This window comes from Tachyglossus aculeatus, chromosome X1, assembly GCF_015852505.1.
Source record: "Tachyglossus aculeatus isolate mTacAcu1 chromosome X1, mTacAcu1.pri, whole genome shotgun sequence".
In the NCBI taxonomy this organism is placed as follows: domain Eukaryota; kingdom Metazoa; phylum Chordata; class Mammalia; order Monotremata; family Tachyglossidae; genus Tachyglossus; species Tachyglossus aculeatus.
Window position 1 is genome coordinate 15,079,704 of NC_052101.1, and position 21,116 is coordinate 15,100,819.

At 43.1% G+C, this 21,116-nt stretch overlaps 1 protein-coding gene across 1 annotated transcript in view; it reads left to right on the forward strand.

The window, feature by feature from the left end:
• The window catches only part of LOC119949822 (opsin-5-like), a 36,615-nt gene extending 15,866 nt beyond the window's left edge, over positions 1-20,749 (forward strand). The window contains exons 3-5 of the mRNA XM_038771662.1: positions 3,231-3,330; positions 11,390-11,496; positions 20,333-20,749. Coding sequence (XP_038627590.1) covers positions 3,231-3,330; positions 11,390-11,496; positions 20,333-20,749 — 624 coding nt within the window. The remainder of the gene's footprint in view (positions 1-3,230; positions 3,331-11,389; positions 11,497-20,332) is intronic.
• Positions 20,750-21,116: the final 367 nt, after the last annotated feature.

The window sequence follows — 21,116 nt, forward strand, 5'->3', positions numbered from 1 at the left end:
GCGCTTGGGAAGTACAAGTTGGCAACATATAGAGACAGTCCCTACCCAACAGTGGGCTCACAGTCTAAAAGGGGGAGACAGAGAACAAAACCGAACATACTAACAAAATAAAATAAATAGAATAGATATGTACAAGTAAAATAGAGTAATAACTATGTACAAACATATATACGTATATACAGGTGCTGTGGGGAAGGGAAGGATACGGTAAGATGGGGGGGTGGAGAGGGGGACGAGGGGGAGAGGAAGGAAGGGGCTCAGTCTGGGAAGGCCTCCTGGAGGAGGTGAGCTCTCAGTAGGGCCATATATAATTTATTTACATCGGTGCAGTTTATTTACATCAATAGGTCCTTAGGTGACGTTTAAATGCGGATCCTATTTTCCAACCTTCTGTTGTCCACAGATACCATGTGGACAAAGTCTTTCAGTAGCAACATAGAATATCTATAATGTTCTTTTTTGTTTGAAGGAGAGACTATTGCTTTTAAAAATAAGATCTTTCTAAAGCTAGGATAAAGCTAGTCCTGGCACATGAGGAGAGTAATAATAATAATAATAATGGCATTTATTAAGCACTTACTATGTGCAAAGCACTGTTCTAAGTGCTGGGGAGGTTACAAGGTGATCAGGTTGTGTCACGTGGTGGTGCTCACAGTCTTAATCCCCATTTTACAGATGAGGTATCTGAGGCACAGAGAAGTGAAGTGACTTGTCCAAAGTCACACAGCTGACCATTGGTGGAGTTGGGATTTGAACCCCTGACCTCTGACTCCAGAGCCCGTTCTCTTTCCACTGAGCCACGCTGCTTCTCCATAGCAACGGTGAAAAAAGAGGGTGGCAGTGCAAGGGTTTTAGAGGAGCAGAGACAGAAGAAATGATGAATACCTCTGATTGGTTAATCAATCAATCAATAACTCAGAACCTACTGAGTGCGGTGAATTCACAGTCTTAATCCCCACTGCCCCAAGTCACACAGCTGACAAGTGGTGGAGCCGGGATTAGAACCCACCACTTCTGATTCCCAAGCCTGTGCTCTTTCCACTAAGCCACAGCTAACTCAAATTTGTGGACAATTAATAGACCAAGGAAGAATGCAGAGACAATGGGGCATCAAGCTCCCATATCAAGTCAAAGGTCAGTCAGTCAATTGTATTTGTGGAGTGCTTACTGTATGCAGCACACTGTACTAAGCACTTGGGGAGAGTACAATATAACAATGTAACAGACACGTTCCCTGCCCTCAGTTAGCTTACAGTCTGGAGGGGGAGACAGACATGACTGTAAATAAACTACAGATATGTACCTAATTACTGTGGGGTTGGGAGAGGAAATGAATAAAGGGAGCAACTCAGGGTGACACAGAAGGAATATGGAGAAAAGAAAATGAGGGATTAGTCAGGGAAGGCCTCTTGGTTGTTAAGGCTGCTGGGATGTCCAACCCTCCCCATAACTGGGAGTAAAACTACTGGATCTACTAGGACCTGGGTTCTAATCCCAGCTCTGCCACTTGTCTGCTGGGTGACCTTGGACAAGTAACTTCACTTCTCTGTGCCTCAGTTATGTCATCTGTAAAATGGGGATTAAAACTGTAAAACAAATGTGGGCAGGGACCAAGAGAAGCAACATAACATAGTGGATGGAGCACCAGCCTGGGAGTCAGGAGGTCATGGGTTCTAATCCTGGCCCTTCCACTTGTCTTCCAGGGTCACACAGCTGGGCAAGTCACTTCACTTCTCTGTGCCTCAGTTATCTCATCTGTAAAATGGGGATTGAGACTGTGAGCCCCACATGGGACCGGAACTGGTCCAACCCGATTTCCTTGTATCCACCCCAATGCTTAGTACATACATTCATTTATTCAGTCACACTGTACTAAGCATTTGCAAAGTACAATTTGGCAATAGAGACAATCCCTACCCAACAACGGGCTCACAGTCTAGAAGTGAAGAGACAAACAAAACAAAGCAAAAAGTAAGCACTTTACAAATTCTTACAATAATGATAATAATGTTCAACCCAATTACCTTGTATACACCAGTGCTTAGTACAGTGCCTGGCACTTAACAAATACCACAGTTATTATTATTATCATTATCAAATAGCTGAACAAGCTTGCCCCAGTGAGGTCCTGAAGGCTGTTAGCTCCCAAACGTTGAAGAAATGTTAACAAGCAACACCATAGGTCCCAACAAAAGAATGGAATGGCTAACAGGATTTAAAGACTACACGGTTGAAGACATAGTGAAGCTCAGTCTCAGTCCCCGAAGCCTAGAACATTGGGCTGCCTTAGACAGACCAGCTGATGGGAAGCAGTGTGGTCTAGTGGCTAGAGCTCAGGCCTGTGAATCGGAAGGTCCTGACTTCTAATCCCTGCTCCACCATTCGTCTGCTTTGGGACCCTGGGGGTTCTCTGTGCCTCAGTTGTCCCCTCTATACAATGGGGATTAAGAATGTGAGACCCATGTGGAACATGGACTATGTCCATGGACATGGACCTGATTACCCTGTATCTACCCCAGCGCTTAGAACAGTGCCTGGCGCATAGTAAGCACTTAACAAATACCATAAAAAAAGACAGAGACAGGTTGCTCTCTTTGAATGAAAGTTTCATGTAGTTCAGAATAGCAAAAGGCAGATTCTAAAGCAGAGACAGGCACAGAAATAATAATAATAATAATAATAATAATAATAATAATAATAATAATAATAATAATAATAATAATGATGATGGTATTTGCTAAGCACTTACTCTGTGCCAGACACTGTTCTAAGGTAATCCCACTTGGGGCTCACAGTCTTAATCCCCATTTTACAGATGAGGTAACTGAGGTACAGAGAAGTTAAGTGACTTGCCCCTGGTCATACAGCTGACAAGTGGCAGAGCTGGGATTAGAACCCACGACCTCTGAGTCCCAACTGTAATGATCATTCCTTACACACCCACATTGTGGAAGGAATCGTGGTCTCACATTAGCCTTTCCAACCACAATGGCATTCACGAATAGGATCTCAGCATCAGAAATGTCATTTCTAAAAATGAAGGCCCCCAATCCGCACCCACACACATATTGTATATTAGCCAAATATAAATCATCTACCTACACACAAATGCACAGTTATATCTCTGTGTAAATCTTACACTAGATTTCGTTTGCAGTTTCGATATAGTACTTTGGTCTTGGGTTGCTTTTGCTTCTACTTATAAATCCATTCTTTTGTTTCCATTATAGGTTGATGGATTTCTGACACTGCTCTTTGGTTTGGCTAGCATTAATACTCTTGCAATGATTAGCGTAACTCGCTACATTAAAGGATGTCATCCCCACAGGGGTAAGAATTTATTCATAAACTTAAATAAAGCAGATATTCTTTTTGGCAAATCTATTCTCATTAAACCCTGGAAAATCCCATCTGTTTTGAAGCAAGATTTTTTTTAAAAGGTGTATTCAGATCATTCTGAATTTTGAACAACTAAACACAATGATATTCTCGGCCTGGACTATGGCCCTTTATTAACATACTGCAGGCTTATAATGGAGCGCGGATTACTTCTTCTTGTGACTATTTTTGTAAAACCCTGGCACCTCGTAAAGATCCGATCCCTGCTCGTAAAGGCTCGGTGTCTACTCAGAGGAATTATAGACAGCCATAGTGTTGCAGGGGTGACATTCCACTTCAGCACTAACTCAGCCATCAAGAGGTCTTTCCACTTCATTGCCCCTTTTGACAACCTGTAACCTTGTGAGCCATGACTCTAATGATTAAATATCAAACCACCGAACCAAAATAGCCTTGGGTTTTATCCTCCTCTGAAAGATTAGAAATGTACTCCCCCAAGCTGAGGTTATGGACTTAATTCTGTCTTTCAGTTCAGCATCTTTGTGCTATCACATGTGGCCTTTAGGCCACCCCCCACCCCCCCGCCGCTTCTGATTTCAGTTCCCCTTTATCAAATCAAAATTGGTGGTGTCCTAATTTATTAATGAGTATGTCTACAGTATAGAACCTAAAGAGCTGCTAAAATCGAGATAGACTGGATCCATTTCTTCCCTTTTGGGCAGTGACTTCCAAGATTAGATCAATTGTCTATCAGGCTCATATTAGAAACAGAGATTAGTTTAGCCTGACAGGATTTCTTTACAAAGTCATGCTGGATACAATTTAGTACCCTGTTGCCTTTTAAGTGTTTATTTCCCCTATTCTCTCTCCTCTCTGCGTTAACTATTCATTCATTCATTCAATTGTATTTATTGAGTTCTTACTGTGTGCAGAGCACTGTACTAAGCGCTTGGGAAGTACAAGTCGGCAACATATAGAGACGGTCCCTACCCAACTATGGGCTCACAGTCTAGAAGGGAGAGACAGACAACAAATCAAAACATGTAGACAGGTGTCAAAATCATCAGAACAAACAGAATTAAAGCTATATGCACCTCTACCAAAATAAATAGAATAGTAAATGCGTACAAGTAAAATAAATAGAGTAATATATCTGTACAAATATATATATACAAGTGCTGTGGGGAGGAGAAGGAGGAGAGGAAAATGGGGGCTCAGTCTGGGAAGGCCTCCTGGAGGAGTTGAGCTCTCAGTAGGGCTTTGAAGGGAGGAAGAGTGCTAGCTTGACGGATGTGTGGAGGGAGGGCATTCCAGGCCAGGGGATGGACGTGGGCCGGGCGAGAACTAGGCCCAGTGAGGAGGCGAGCGTCGGCAGAGGAGCGGAGGGTGCGGGCTGGGCTGGAGAAGGACATAAGGGAGGTGAGGTAGGAGTGGGCAAGGTGATGGACAGCCTTGAAGCCAAGAGTGAGGAGTTTTTGCTTGATTCGTAGGTTGATAGGCAGCCACTGGAGATTTTTGAGGAGGGGAGTAACATGCCCAGAGCGTTTCTGCACAAAGATAATCTGGGCAGCAGAGTGAAGTATAGACTGAAGTGGGGAGAGACAGGAGGATGGGAGATCAGGGAGGAGGCTGATGCAGTAATCCAGTCGGTATAAGATGAGAGATTGAACCAGCAAGGTAGCGGTTTGGATGGAGAGGAAATGGTGGATCTTGGCAATGTTGTGGAGGTGAGACCAGCAGGCTTTGGTGACGGATTGGATGTGTGGGGTGAACGAGAGAGCGGAGTCGAGGATGACACCAAGGTTGCGGGCTTGTGAGATGGGAAGGGTGGTAGTGCCTTCTACAGTGACGGGAAAGTCAGGGAGAGGGCAGGGTTTGGGAGGGAAGATAAGGAGTTCAGTCTTGGACATATTGAGTTTTAGATTGCCGGCAGACATCCAGATGGAGATGTCCTGAAGGCAGGAGGGGATACGAGCCTGGAGGGAGGGAGAGAGGATGGGGTGGAGATGTAGACTTGGGTGTCATCAGCATAGAGATGATAGTTGAACTAGGCTCTGGATTGGGTGTCCCTTTATCTTTATTGATTCTCACTCCACCCCACAGTATTTATGCAATTTTTGTTTGTTTTTGTTTGGGGGTTTTTGGTATTTGTTAAGTGCTTACTATGTGCCAGGCACTGAGGTGGATACAAGCTAGTCAGGTTGGAAACAGTTCATGTCCCACAAGCGACTCACAGTATTAAGCTCCAGTTTATAGATGAGGTAACTGAGGCACAGATAAATTAAATGACTTGACCAAGGTCATGCAGCAGACAAGTAACAGTTTGGGTAGGGACCGTTTCTATATGTTGCCAACTCGTACTTCCCAAGCGCTTAGTACAGTGCTCTGCACACAGTAAGCGCTCAATAAATACGATTGAATGAATGAACGAATGAATTAGAACCCAGGTCCGTCTGACTTCCAGACTGGTTCTCTATCCACTAGGCCATTAGGCCATGTTGCTTCCCATATAAGTCCATTTTTATACTGTACTGTTCCTTCAATCTGTAATTTATTCTAATTCTAATTAGACTGTAAGCTCCTTGCGGATAGGGAGCTATCTATCCTAGTTAGCTATCTATCAACAGGCCTTAATGGCCTGTTCACCTTGGCTGGCAGACGACCAGCACGGGAAAGCAAAGAGCTAAAAGCCGAGGGCCAGTGGGATGGCCCAGTCGCTTAGTGGAAAGTCACGGGTCCTTGCCTCGCGATGGGTAGCATTTCCAGAGGGCAGGGCAGGTGCTTAGTGCAGGGCAGGTGGGCATATGACCAGTGTTCGTTCGCCACAGGAGGGAAGATGGGAGATGGAAGATGGGAAGATCCCCTGTCCTGGAATGCCCTCCCTCCACACATCCAAGCTAGCTCTCTTCCTCCCTTCAAAGCCTTACTGAGAGCTCACCTCCTCCAGGAGGCCTTCCCCCACTGAGCCCCCATTTTCCTCTCCTCCTTCCCCTATCGACTTTATTACATTGTAGTACTTCCCCAAGCATTTAGCATAGTGCTCTGCACACAGTAAGTGCTCAATAAATATTATATTGTAGCGCTTTCCCAAGCATTTAGCATAGTGCTCTGCACACAGTAAGTGCTCAATAAATATTATATTGTAGCGCTTTCCCAAGCATTTAGTGTAGTGCTCTGCACACAGTAAGTGCTCAATAAATACCATTGGTTGATTGGTAATAAATATAATCTGCATCTTCATTTAAATAGAGATGTTGATCTTGTGGTTCTGCAGTTTCCAATGTAATCCTTTTTCATTTATCATATTTCAGCCGCTGTATTTCCTCCCCTTCCAAACAATTTAATCAAACCAACGAATAGTTAAACTCTGTGTTGTTCCTTGAGTAAACTTTCAGTAAACTATCAGTTTGTAAACGATCAGTTTGTTCTAATCAAGGCTGATTTTTTTGTTTTTACAATGCTGCTTTGAACTCTACTATATTGTCAGAATCGAAAGCAGCTAAGTGGAAAGACTGGGGTGGGCTGACTGGAGATCTGAAATAGCCTATCAAGTAGACGGGATTTAGGAAGAAGGACAAAAGAGAGTCACTTCTCTTTCTCTCAGGAGGAAGGAGAAATGTAGGTGGCAGTTTTGGAAGGCATAAAAGGGAAAACTCCTCTCAGAAGTTAACCAGGAAGAAGGGAAGTGAACAGATTGCACTAAATGTCATAGACTTGAAGCAACATGGCCTAGTGGATAGAGCACGGGGCTGGGAGTCATGAGGTCATGCGCTCTAATCCCAGCTCCGCCACTTGTCTGCGGTGTGACCTTGGACTAGTCATTTCACTTCTGTGAGCCTCAGTTACCTCATCTGTAAAGTGGGCATTGATTGGAGGCCCATGAGGGACAGGGGCTGTGTCCAACATGATTAATTTGTATTTACCTCAGCACTTAGAACAGTGCCTGGCACATAGTAAGTACTTAACAAGTACCATAATTATTATTATTATTCCATTTGTGTTGTATTGAAGCACAATGATGAGACAGGCTCTATTTCCCAATCCTAATAATAATAATAATAATAATAATGATTTCTAAACTGTGAGCCCATTGTGGGTAGGGACTGTATATGCTGCCAACTTGTACTTCCCAATAATAATAATAATAATAATAATAATAATGGCACTTATTAAGCATTTACTATGTGCAAAGCACTGTTCTAAGCGCTGGAGAGGTTACAAGGCGATCAGGTTGCCCCATGGGGGGCTTGCAGTCTTAATCTCCATTTTACAGATGAGGAAACTGAGGCACAGGGAAGTGAAGTGACTTGCCCAAAGTCACACAGCTGACAAGTTGTGGAGCCGGGATTTGAACCCATGACCTCTGACTCCAAAGCCCATGCTCTTTCCACTAAGCCACACTGCTTCTCAGTAAGCGCTCAATAAATACAATTGAATGAATGAATAATAATAATAACTGTATATGTTCAGAGCTCACGATATGCTAAGCACTGCACTAAGTGCTGAGGCAGATATAAATTGATAAAAGACTTCTTTCGCTCCTCAAAAATCATCCTAATTTAGAGCCTATGGAATCTTTTGACAGCAGTCAGGACTCTCTCTATTTTTGTGTGTGTGGAGGTAAGTTTTGTGATTGATTCTCTCTGTACTGTGCCATTTTTCAAGGTCACTTCCTCAATAACACCAACATCACTGTGGCCCTGATTCTCATCTGGGTATCAGCATTATTCTGGTCAGCAGCACCTGTTCTGGGATGGGGCAGCTACACAGGTACTGGATTTCTTTTATTTTAGAAAATGCATCCCATTTCAAGAAGAATCTCTTTATCAACCAGTCACTTCTCTATATGCATGAGCACATTGCTTCGAAATGGATGGATTGGAATACAGTCCGTCTTTTGGCTTTACAGCAGAAAAAAGCCAACAGCTCAGGAATACTCCGAATCATTATGGTCTAATCTAGACCACATCCAAAAAATGATTAGTGGAAGGATGAAAGTTTACATGTGTACAGAGAGCAGGGGCTCAATGGAAAGAGCACAGGCTTGGGAGTCAGAGGTCATTCAAAAATACCATAATAATAATAATGTATATATGTTTGCACATATTTATTACTCTATTTATTTATTTATTCATTTTACTTGTGCATATCTATTCTATTTATTTTATTTTGTTAGTATGTTTGGTTTTGTTCTCTGTCTCCCCCTTTTAGATTGTGAGCCCACTGTTGGGTAGGGACTGTCGCTATATGTTGCCAACTTGTACTTCCCAAGCGCTTAGTACAGTGCTCTGCACACAGTAAGTGCTCAATAAATACGATTGATTGATTGATTGACTAATAATAATAATACATTCAATCATTTATTGAGCGCTTACTGTGTGCAGAGCACTGTACCACGCACTTGGGAAGTACAAGTTGGCAGTCATGGGTTCTAACCCCGGCTCCGCCACTCGTCTGCTGTGTGACCTTGGGCAAGTCACTTAACTTCTCTGAGCCTCAGTTACCTCATCTGTAAAATGGGGATTAAGACTGTGAGCCCCACATGGAACAACCTGATCCCCTTGTATCCCCCTCAGCGCTTAGAACAGTGCTTCACACATGGTAAGTGCTTAACAAATGCCATCATTATCATTATTATTATTATCTGAAATAGAGCCTTGCAGGGGTCAAAGGTCAAGGACCTGGCTTATAATAATAATAATAGTGGCATTTATTAAGCGCTTACTATGTGCAAAGCACTGTTCTAAGCACTGGGGAGGTACAGATAATAATAATAATGATTGCATTTATTAGGTGCTTACTATGTGCAAAGCACTATTCTAAGCTCTGGGGAGGTTACAAAGTGAACAGATTGTCCCACGGAGGGCTCACAGTCTTAACCCCCATTTTACAGATGAGGTCACTGAGGCACAGAGAAGTTTAAGTGACTTGTCCAAAGTCACACAGCTGACCATTGGCGGAGCCGGGATTTGAACCCATGACCTCTGACTCCAAAGCCCGGGCTCTTACCACTGAGCCACGCTGCTTCTCTAAAAGGCTTATGCTAAAATCAATCAATCGTATTTATTGAGCGCTTACTGTGTGCAGAGCACTGTACTAAGCGCTTGGGAAGTACAAGTTGGCAACATATAGAGACAGTCCCTACCCAACAGTGGGCTCACAGTCTAAAAGGGAGAGTCCATCTCTCCAGTGCTTCGTACGGTGCCCAGCACTTTGTACAGTATCTGGCACATAGTAAGCACTTAATAAGTATATAAAAAAAAACAAAAAAACTTCAACACCCAGAAGGAAAGGAACTCACTTCAATCAGTCAGCACTTAATGTGTTCAGAGCCCTGTTCTAAGCACTTAAAAAAGTACAATATAGTAGAGATGGTAGATATCATCCCTGCCCTCACGGAACTTACACGATACTTCAGGTTGTCCCCAGGGTTAGTGAAGCACTCAGTCCAGTGACAGCAGACAGGCATATAAGCCACTGCCTGGGATACGGTAACTGAAAGATCATCATCAATCGTATTTATTGAGCGCTTACTATGTGCAGAGCACTGTACTAAGCGCTTGGGAAGTACAAATTGGCAACATATAGAGACAGTCCCCACCCAACAGTGGGCTCACAGTCTAAAACAGTGGGCTCGCAGTCTCAAAGGTAAAGTAGAGAGCTTCAGGTTATTGTGTGTGAACCGCACAAGAATTTGATGGTGAAAGAATTGCCACCATCCTTAGCATTTATTTGTGTATCAATGTAGTCATTTTTGCTTTTTTTAGAATGGCATTCGTTAAATGCTTACTGTGTGCCAGTCACCACACTGAGCTCTGGGATAGATACAAGATAATCAGGTTGGACACAGTCCCTATCCCATATAGGACTCACAGTATAAATCCCATTTTACAGATGAGGTCACTGAGGCTTAGAGAAGCTAAGTGACTTGCCCAAGTTTAAGCAGCGGACAAGTGACGGAGCAGGATTAGAACCCCAGGATCTAGAATTAGAATCTAGTTTTCTATTCTTAATCTTTTTGTGTGTATATAATCCAAGTCTAACTGCATCCTCAATTATCTTGTAAACTCCTCAAGGGCAGATAGCACATCTTTTACTTTATTTTATGCAGTCAAGCAATTAGTACAGTGCTACACAAGCAGTTGGCGTTCAACAAAACTACTGGAAGAATGGAAAAGCTATCATGATTCTCTTGAATCGGTCACTGCTGTTTTTAGCTTTGAAATTCTATTGGTATGTTTTCAAATCATCGTCATCCATCAATCATATTTACTGAGTGCTTACTGCGTGCAGAAGCAGTGTGGCTCAGTGGAAAGAGCCCGGGCTCTGGAGTCAGAGGTCATGGGTTCAAATCCCGGCTCCTCCAATTGTCAGCTGTGTGACTTTGGGCAAGTCACTTAACTTCTCTGTGCCTCAGTTACCTCATCTGTAAAATGGGGATTAAGATTGTGAGCCCCCTGTGGGACAACCTGATCACTTTGTAACCTCCCCAGTGCTTAGAATAGTGGTTTGCACATAGTAAGCACTTAATAAATGCCATCATTATTATTATTATTATTACTGTATCGAGCAGGAGAGTGGTTGGGGCACTACTTGCTACTGCAAGACTGTAAGCTCATCGTGGGCAGGGAACGTGTCTACCAGGCGCTTAGTACAGTGCTCTGCACACGGTCAGGGCTGAGTGAAGACGATCAATTGAGGGAGAACTGGTCAAATGATCTGATCACAAAATCAATCAATCAATCAATCGTATTTATTGAGCGCTTACTGTGTGCAGAGCACTGTACTAAGCGCTTGGGAAGTACAAGTTGGCAACATATAGCGACAGTCCCTACCCAACAGTGGGCTCACAGTCTAGAAGGGGGAGACAGAGAACAAAACCAAACATACTAACAAAATAAAATAAGTAGAGCTTACTGATTCTCTCTTTCAGATCGCATGTACGGCACTTGTGAAATCGATTGGGCTAAAGCAAACTTTTCTTCCATCTGCAAGTCCTACATTATTTCTATTTTCATCTGCTGTTTCTTCCTCCCTGTGTCCATCATGTTCTTCTGTTATGTGTCCATCATCAAGGTGATCAAGTCAAGCCATGCCCTAGCTGGAGCGACTGACCCGTCTGACAGGCAGAGACGGCTGGATCGAGACGTGACCAGGGTTTGTTTCTTCTCTGCAGTAATGGAAATGGAAGGATTTTAATGCAAAAAAAATGCTAACATTCCTCCCCTTTCCCTAATTTTATAATTCCACAGTTACACTTCATTGTTCCATGTATATGACTCTAACAAACATACAAAAATACCAAGGAAAAGAATGGAGGTAGGAAGATTTCCCCTCACCAACCACCGGTGTTAGGTGTCTGAAGGTCCCCATGATCGATAAAATAATAATGATAATGGCATTTATTAAGCGCTTACTATGTGCAAAGCACTGTTCCGAGCGCTGAGGGGATACAAGGTGATCAGGTTGTCCCATGAGGGGCTCACAGTCTTCATCCCCATTTGACAGATGAGGTAACTGAGGCCCAGAGAAGTTAAGTGACTTGCCCAAAGTCACACAGCTGACAAGTGGTGGAGCCGGGATTTGAACCCAACCTCTGACTCCAAAGCCCAGGCTCTTTCCACTGGGCCATACTACCTCTCAAGTGCTTTGTTAAGCACTTATTATGCCCCACGGGGGGCTCACAGTCTTAATCCCCATTTTACAGATGAGGTAACTGAGGCTCAGAGAAGTTAAGTGACTTGCCCAAAGTCATACAGCTGACAAGTGGTTGAGCCGGGATTTGAACCCAACCTCTGACTCCAAAGCCTGGGCTCTTTCCACTGAGCCACACTACTTCTCAAGTGCTTTGTTAAGTGCTTATTATGCCCCACGGGGGGCTCACAGTCTTAATCCCTATTTTACAGATGCGGTAACTGAGGCTCAGAGAAGTTAAGTGACGTGCCCAAGGTCACACAGCAGACATGCGGCAGAGCAGTCATCATCATCATCGATGGTATTTATTGAGCACTTCCTATGTGCAGAGCACTGTACTAAGCTCTTAGGAGTGTACAATACAATATAGTCAGCAGCCGTGTTCCCTGCCCATAATCAAAGGCTTGTGGGACAAATAAGGTTAGGGACTTTGTAGCCTCAACAGGGTCATTTCACTTTTCTTCATGATTTTAATAATAATAATGATGGCATTTGTTAAGCACTTACTATGTGCAAAGCACTGTTTTAAGTGCTGGGGGGATATAACATGATCAAGTTGTCCCACGTGGGGCTCACAGTCAATCCCCATTGACAGATGAGGTAACTGAGGCTCAGAGAAGTTAAGTGACTTGTCCAAGGTCACAGAGCTGACGTGGTGGAGCCAGGATTCGAACCCATGACCTCTGACTCCAAAGCCCGGGCTCTTTCCACTGAGCCACGCTGCTTCTCTGCTTCTTTTCACAGTAGACTCCACAACGGAATGCCCTCTCAAACATTTCACACTTCCCCCACATACAAAAAATGCAACTGGCCTGTGGCTTCTGATTGCTCACCAAACTGCTTATTGGTGAGGGAGGGAGGGGCACCTGGGAAATAATAATAATAATAATAATAATAATAATAATAATGGAACTTGTTAGCACTTACTATGTGCCATGCACTGTTTTACGTGCTGAGTAGATTCAAGGTAATCAGGTTGCTTACAGTCCCTGTCCCATATGATGATGATGGCATTTGTTAAGCGCTTACTATGTGCAAAGCACTGTTCTAAGCACTGGGGGGGATACAAGGTGATCAGGTTGCCCCGCGTGGGGCTCACAGTCATCATCCCCATTTTACAGATGAGGTAACTGAGGCTCTGAGAAGTTAAGTAACTTGCCCAAGGTCACACAGCAGACATGTGGTGGGGTCAGGATTCGAACCCATGACCTCTGATTTCAAAGCCCAAGCTCTTTCCACTGAGCCATGCTGCTTCTCATATGGGGCTCACACTCTTATTATGAGAAGCAGCGTGGCTCAATGGAAAGAGCCTGGGCTTGAGAGTCAGAGGTCATGAGTTCAAATCCCAGCTCTGCCACTTCTCAGCTGTGTGACTTTGGGCAAGTCACTTCTCTTCTCTGCGCCTCAGTTCCCTCATCTGTAAAATGGGGATTAAGATTGTGAGCCCCACGTGGGACAACCTGATCACCCTGTATCCTCCCAGCGCTTAGAACAGTGCTTTGCCCATAGTAAGTGCTTAACAAATGCCATCATTATTATTATTATTCCCCATTTTACAGATGAGGTAACTAAGGCCCAGAGAAGTGAAGTGACTGGCCCAAGGTCACACAACAGACATGTGGCAGAGCTGGAATTAGAACCCAGGGCGTCCTTCTGACTCCCAAGCCCGGGGTCCATCCACTAGGAAGGTACGGGCCCATCACAGGTGTGGATTCAGGAGTGAGGGAGTGCGGAGGAGGAGAGAACATGGGCCTCAGAGGACATTTTAAGAGCCACTGTGTGAGGACAGAAAAGAGAGAAAGTTAAGAGCAGGTGCATTTCCCAAGTGCTTAGTACATTGCTCTGCACCCAATTCTATTTGTTCTGACAGCTTGACACCCGTCCACATGTTTTGTTTTGTCGTCTGTCTCCCCCTTCTAGCCTGTGAGCCCGTTGTTGGGTAGGGACCGTCTCTAGATGTTGCCAACTTGTACTTCCTGAGCGCTTAGTCCAGTGCTCTGCACACAGTAAAGCGCTCAATAAATACGACTGAACGAATGGCGACTGGATCACCATACCAAGCCACCAGGGAGGGGCGGCTTATGAATTTCATGGCGAAACAATGTGACTTATTGGATAGAGCATTGGCCTGAGAGTCAGAAGGACCTGGGTCCCAATTCTGGCTCCGCCGCTTGTCTGCTGGGTGACCTAGGGCAAGCCACTTCACTTCTCTCTGCCTCAGTTCCCTCATCTGTAAAATGGGATTAAGACTGTGAGCCCTAAATGGGACCTAGACTCAAGCCACTTCACTTCTCTCTGCCTCAGTTCCCTCATCTGTACAATGGGGATTAAGACGGTGAGCCCTAAATGGAACCTAGACTGTGTCCATCCTGATTAGTTTGTATCTAACCCAGCCCTTAGATCAGTGCCTGGCACACAATAAGTGCTTAACAAAGCACTTGAGAAACAGTGTGGCTCAGTGGAAAGAGCCCGGGCTTTGGAGTCAGAGGTCGTGGGTTCAAATCCCGGCTCCACCACTTGTCAGCTGTGTGACTTTGGGCAAGTCACTTCACTTCTCTGGGCCTCAGTTGCCTCATCTGGCAAATGGGGATGAAGACTGTGAGCCCCCCCGTGGGACAACCTGATCACCTTGTAACCTCCCCAGTGCTTAGAACAGGGCTTTGTACATAGTAAGCGCTTAGTAAATGCCATCATTATCATTAACAAATGCCACAATTATTATTATTATTTCAAATGAAACATACGTCATCTACCCTGTCTTGGGATTTACTGTATCTGTACTAATCGTCTATCACTGATTGAGTATACAACTGGGTAACTGGGATTTATATGTTAACATATTTTCTTAATTTATAGCATTAAGATACAGTTTTCGGGCAACATAAGAACTAACTGTACATACACTCAGAACAGGATGCTGGCTAACCAAAGCTGCATTGTCTGACTGTTACATGAATTAGTTCAGATAACTGTAAAGATACTTCCAATCAACCAAACTGCGGAGTGCACCATCTGAGATCATCAACCCTGGCTATTGTTAAGTTTCCCAAATTTCTGATGATCTGAATTTGCCTCTGTCCCAATCATTGGGGAGTGTGGCTTCTAACCACAGCTGAAGGCTAATTAAGAGTATTATATTTTTGAAGAGACTTTTGGTTGATGGTTATGTTGGGTAAAATACGTTAGGCCTTTAAGAAGATTGAAAATTAGTCATATTTATTGAGCACTTACTGTGTACTAAGTGCTTGGATGAGTACAATACAACGGGACTGGTAGACACATTCCCTTCCCAGAACTAGCTCACAGTCTAGTTTATACATATATACAATACATATCTATTCCATTTATTTTATTTACATATCTATTCTATTTATTTTATTAGTATGTTTGGTTTTGTTCTCTGTCTCCCCCTTTTAGACTGTGAGCCCACTGTTGGGTAGGGACTGTCTCTATATGTTGCCAACTTGTACTTCCCAAGCGCTTAGTACAGTGCTCTGCACACAGTAAGCGCTCAATAAATATGATTGATGATGATGATAGAGGAGACAGACATTAGTATAAATAAATCAATTATGGAATATGCACGTATGTGCTATGGGGCTGAGGGAGGGGTGAATAGAGGGAGTGAATCAGGGCGATGCAGAAGGGAGTGGGAAAAGAGGAAATGTTTATTTTAACACTGGTGGAAGCAAACACCGGGAAGACAGTTCCATTCCAGCATTCAATTTTCACATACTTTATCAATCAGTCAATCAATCGGTGGTATTCGTTGACCATTTATTGTGTTCAGAGCACAGTATAAAGTGTTTGGGAGAGTACAGTGCAATGGAGTTGGTAGACACGATCCCCGTCCACAAGGAGCTTATAGTCTAGAGCGGGAATTTACAGGCTAGGGGAAATTCATGCACGCTTGGCATTTTCCGCAAGGTAGTTCGTTTGATTTAAATCTTTTCCAAATGGTTCTGAATTACAGATACAAAACCTATCGACCGTTATCATTCTGCACCTGAGAACATGAAAACATGTAGTCTTGAGGGAGGAATTGGACACCCTCGTTGAGAAAAAGATGTTTAAAAACAAATGAATTTATGGGCAACTAAACGATTCTTTTTGTGTGTGTTGAACTGAAGTGTTCTGGTGATGTTTGAACATGTGGCACAATAGTTAGGAAACTCAATAGTGCCCCAATGTGGAAATTCAATGTTGTTATCAACAAAGGTGTGTTCTTTCATATTTTCTCTCATTTAACTCGTTTTACATTCATTTCTTTTTTTTTAAGATGAAACTATTAGAAAGTGATCATGACCTGTAATGATCTTCAATCAAAAAAGAAAAGCATATTTCAAATCCAAAATTCTAAGAGCAAATTGTACTAAGAATGCACGCGGTTGAATCCGTATTCTGGATGCGCGAATGTCTCTATGAGAGCCTTACTTTTCGCTTTTCTTAAATTTTGCCTAAAGTTACAGTACTCAGATAATAATAATAATAATGGCATTTGTTAAGCGCTTACTATGTGCAAAGCACTGTTCTAAGCGCTGGTGGGGGGATACAAGGTGATCAAGTTGTCCCACGGGGGGCTCACAGTTTTAATCCCCATTTTACAGATGAAGTAACTGAAGCTCAGAGAAGTTAAGTGACTTGCCCAAGGTCACATGGCAGACGTGTGGTGGAGCCAGGATTCGAACCCCTGACCTCTGACTCCAAAGCCCATGCTCTTTCCACTGAGCCACGCTGCGCTGTAGGTTTCTGAAGAAGCCCTCAAACTCCCTCCTAAATTGATTAAATTTATATAGACGTGTAGTTGAGATTTCATTGTCACCTGTTAGTATGGGGCTATGTAAAAGTGGCAATTTACCCAAATTCACAACCGTTTTATTCATTATATAATACTTTTGGGGTAAAGCTCCTTGAATCAAAAGAAAAATGATTATAAACTTCATAAAAAGATGCTCTACTCTAGAGTTAGTGTTAAAGTGAAAGTAGAAAACAACTAAACTTTCATAATTTCTCTGGATTGGATAAATGAAGTTTAAAGAGAACAAATGGTGCAATGGAACAGTCTTAAATCCCCATTTTACAGATGAGGTCACTGAGGCACAGAGAAGCAAAGTGACTTGCCCAAAGTCCCACAGCAGAGTTGGTTAAGAACCCATGTCCTTCTGACTCTTAGGCCCAAGCTCTATCCTCCGTCGTAATTAAATTAATTAAATTAGAATTAAAGAGAATAAACCTTTAACCCTATTCTTGGCCATCCTACAGGGAGCATAGACAGTGGTAAAAGCACATGAAGTGCCCTTTGAGTTCTTTTTACAAAAGGAAGAAGTGTTCAATAAATTTGATTGGTTGAATGAATTAATAATAATAATAATGATTATGGTATTTGTTATGAGCTTACTATGTGCCAGGCACTGTACTAAGTGCCGGGATAGATATAAGCAAATTGGGTTGGACACAGGCCCTGTCCCACGTGGGGCTCACAGTCTCGATCCCCGTTTTACAGATGAGGTAACTGAGGCACTGAGAAGTGAAGCGGTTTGCCCAGGGTCACACAGCAGACTAGTGGCAGAGCCGGGATTAGAACCCATCATCATCATCATCAATCGTATTTATTGAGCGCTTACTATGTGCAGAGCACTGTACTAAGCGCTTGGGAAGTACAAATTGGCAACGTATAGAGACAGTCCCTACCCAACAGTGGGCTCACAGTCTAAAAGGGGGAGACAGAGAACAAAACCAAATATACTAACAAAATAAAATAAATAGAATAGCTATGTACAAGTAAAATAAATAAATAAATAAATAAATAAATAAATAGAGTAATAAATCTGTACAAACATATATACATATATACAGGTGCTGTGGGGAAGGGAAGGAGGTAAGATGGGGGGATGGAGAGGGGGACGAGGGGGAGAGGAAGGAAGGGGCTAAGTCTGGGAAGGCCTCCTGGAGGAGGTGAGCTCTCTGCCAGGCACTGTACTAAGTGCCGGGATAGATATAAGCAAATTGGGTTGGACACAGTCCCTGTCCCACGTGAGGCTCACAGTCTCGATCCCCGTTTTACAGATGAGGTAACTGAGGCACTGAGAAGTGAAGCGGTTTGCCCAGGGTCACACAGCAGACTAGTGGCAGAGCCAGGATTAGAACCCATGACCTTCTGACTCCCAAACCCATGCTCTAGTCACTGCACAACAACTCCCCGCTGCGCTGTTTTGCTTTCCCCCACACATTGCTTCCCTGGGAAGCAGCGTGGCTCAGTGGAAAGAGCCCGGGCTTTGGAGTCAGAGGTCATGGGTTCAAATCCCGGCTCCGCCACTTGTCAGCTGTGTGACTTTGGGCAGGTCACTTAACTTCTCTGTGCCTCAGTTCCCTCATCTGTAAAATGGGGATTAAGACTGTGAGCCCTACGTGGGACAACCCGATCACCTTGTAAACTCCCCGGCGCTTAGAACAGTGCTTTGCACATAGTAAGCGCTTAATAAATGCCATCATCATTATTATTATTATTATTGCTAGGCAACACAGCCCTAAAAGTGAAGCTGAGCATGGAGAGAAGCTGAAAGAAAGGAGAAGCCCCACATCATCCCTTTTCGGTTTCTGAAGTGCGCGTAGGGGAACAAACAAACATTAAAATAAAAAATCTTTGTCGCTCTTTCCCCACAAAGCCAAGTTCTTATTCTCCCATTTAGTTCCCTATTGAGCTGTTTTCTACTCAAACTGTTAGGGCCTCTACCTATCCCTCCCCTCTTGGCTACTTTGTGCTCAAGCAGAGAAGCAGCGTGACTCAGTGGAAAGAATATGATCTTTGGAGCCAGAGGTCATGGGTTCAAATCCCAGCTCCACCAATTGTCAGCTGTGTGACTTTGGGCAAGTCACTTGACTTCTCTGTGCCTCAGTTACCTCATCTATAAAATGGGGATTAAGACTGTGAGCCCCCGCCATGGGACAACTTGATCACCTTGTAACCTCCCCAGCGCTTAGAACAGTGCTGTGCACATAGTAAGCGCTTAATAAATGCCATCATTATAAGTAGCCTTGCCTTGGGTGGAATTGGGGCAAATATGGCAATAGCCTCTAAAAACCTCCCTCAGGACTGTTCAGTTGCCCAGGGATTTGGGGATGATCTAGGGAATCAAACTGGAAAAATTCAGTCAATCGCTCAGTGGTATTTATTGAGCACTTACTGTAAGCTCGGTGCGTGCAGGGAATGTGTCTGTTTATTGTTGTATTGTACTTTCCCAAGTACTTAGTACAGTTTTCTGCCCACAGTTAAGTGCTCAATAAATGTGATTGAATGAATGTATACAGAGCAGTGTACTAAGCACTTGGGAACGTTTAATACAGTTGGCAGACACTATCCCTGTCCACAAGGAGCTTACATTCTAAGGCTAGATAATTCTAGGAGCAAAACCAGTCAGTCAATCTGTCAATCAATTATGTTTATTGAACGCTTATTATGTGCAGAGCACTGTACTAAGAGCTTGGAAGAAAATACTATAATAATAAATATAGTATAATATAAATATAAATATATAATATATATAGTATAATATAAATATATAATATATACTATATATTATAATGTAATATAGTATAATGTATAATATACAGTATAATATAAATATAATGTGGACATTGCCTGTCCACAATGATCTTATAATCTAGAGTGGGAGACATTCATTCATTCATTCAATCGTGTTTATTGAGCTCCTACTGTGTGCAGAGCACTGTACTAAGCACTTGGGAAGTACAAGTTGGCAACATATAGAGACGGTCCCTACCCAACAACGGGCTCACAGTCTAGAAGGGGGAGACAGACAACAAAACTAAACATGTGGACAGGTGTCAAGTCATCAGAATAAATAGAAATAAAGCTAGATGCACATCATTAACAAAATAAATGGAATAGTAAATATGTACAAGTAAATTGCAGCTATGTACATAAGTGCTGTGAGGTTGGGAGGGGGATGAATAAAGGGAGCAAGTCAGGGTGACACAGAAAGGACTGAAAGTAGAGGAAAGGGGGATTTAGTCAGGGACGGCCTCTTGGAGGAGGTAACCGGAATTCTCCGGATTGCCCGTCTAACTCATTGGAAATTCTTTGGAAATTTTTGCAATTATCTACTTCACTCAGGTTCTATGGATCTGGATGGAACTAATGGCAAGTCTTCCCATTAACCTCCCCAGCGCTTAGAACAGTGCTTTGCACGTAGTAAGCGCTTAATAAATGCCGTCATTATAAGTAGCCTTGCCTTGGGTGGTATTGGGGCAAATATGGCAATATGCTCTTGTTTCCTAGGTGTCAATTGTCATATGCACAGTCTTCACTGTAGCCTGGTCTCCGTACGCTGTCATTTCCATGTGGTCGGCCTTTGGCCATCCTGTGCCCAACTTAACCAGCGTCCTTGCCAGCCTGTTTGCCAAGTCGGCCAGCTTCTACAATCCCATCATCTACTTCGGAATGAATTCGAAATTCCGGAGAGACATTCTCGTCCTCCTGCCTTGTGCCAAGGAGACCAGAGAGCCTGTGAAACTGAAAAATTTTAAAAATCTGAAGCCAAAGCAGGGCTTTACTCTTCAGAAACAAGAAAAAGCCCATATTCTTCAAGTTCCAGATTCTGGCCTGGTGAGTCCGATCAACACCCCGCCCTTGGGGAACAGAAATGCTTTGGATTTAGCGTGTGATAATTCCAATTTTGAATGTGTTCGACTGTGAACCATTTGCTAGCTAAATATACTGACTGTGTCTGTTGCAACCTTAAAGAAAAAGAGATTGCGTATATTTCCAGTTAAATTACAAAACTGGATTAATTCAGGGAACTGTATTCTGTTGTTGTAGTTGTGGTTTTTGTTATTGTTGTTGTTGTTGTTGTTGTCATAATAAATTTGAGATATATCTATACACACCAACTGCCCATGTAGACAGAAGTGGAAAACTGAATAATCATTTGGTAAATTTTAATCAGTTTAGACAATCAGTCTAGCTAATTCAAACTAATAAAATTCTTCTTCTCATCAATAACATGTTTTTTTTTTGCCTGAATATCAGTATTATTGAATATTTACCGGTGTGCAGATTATTA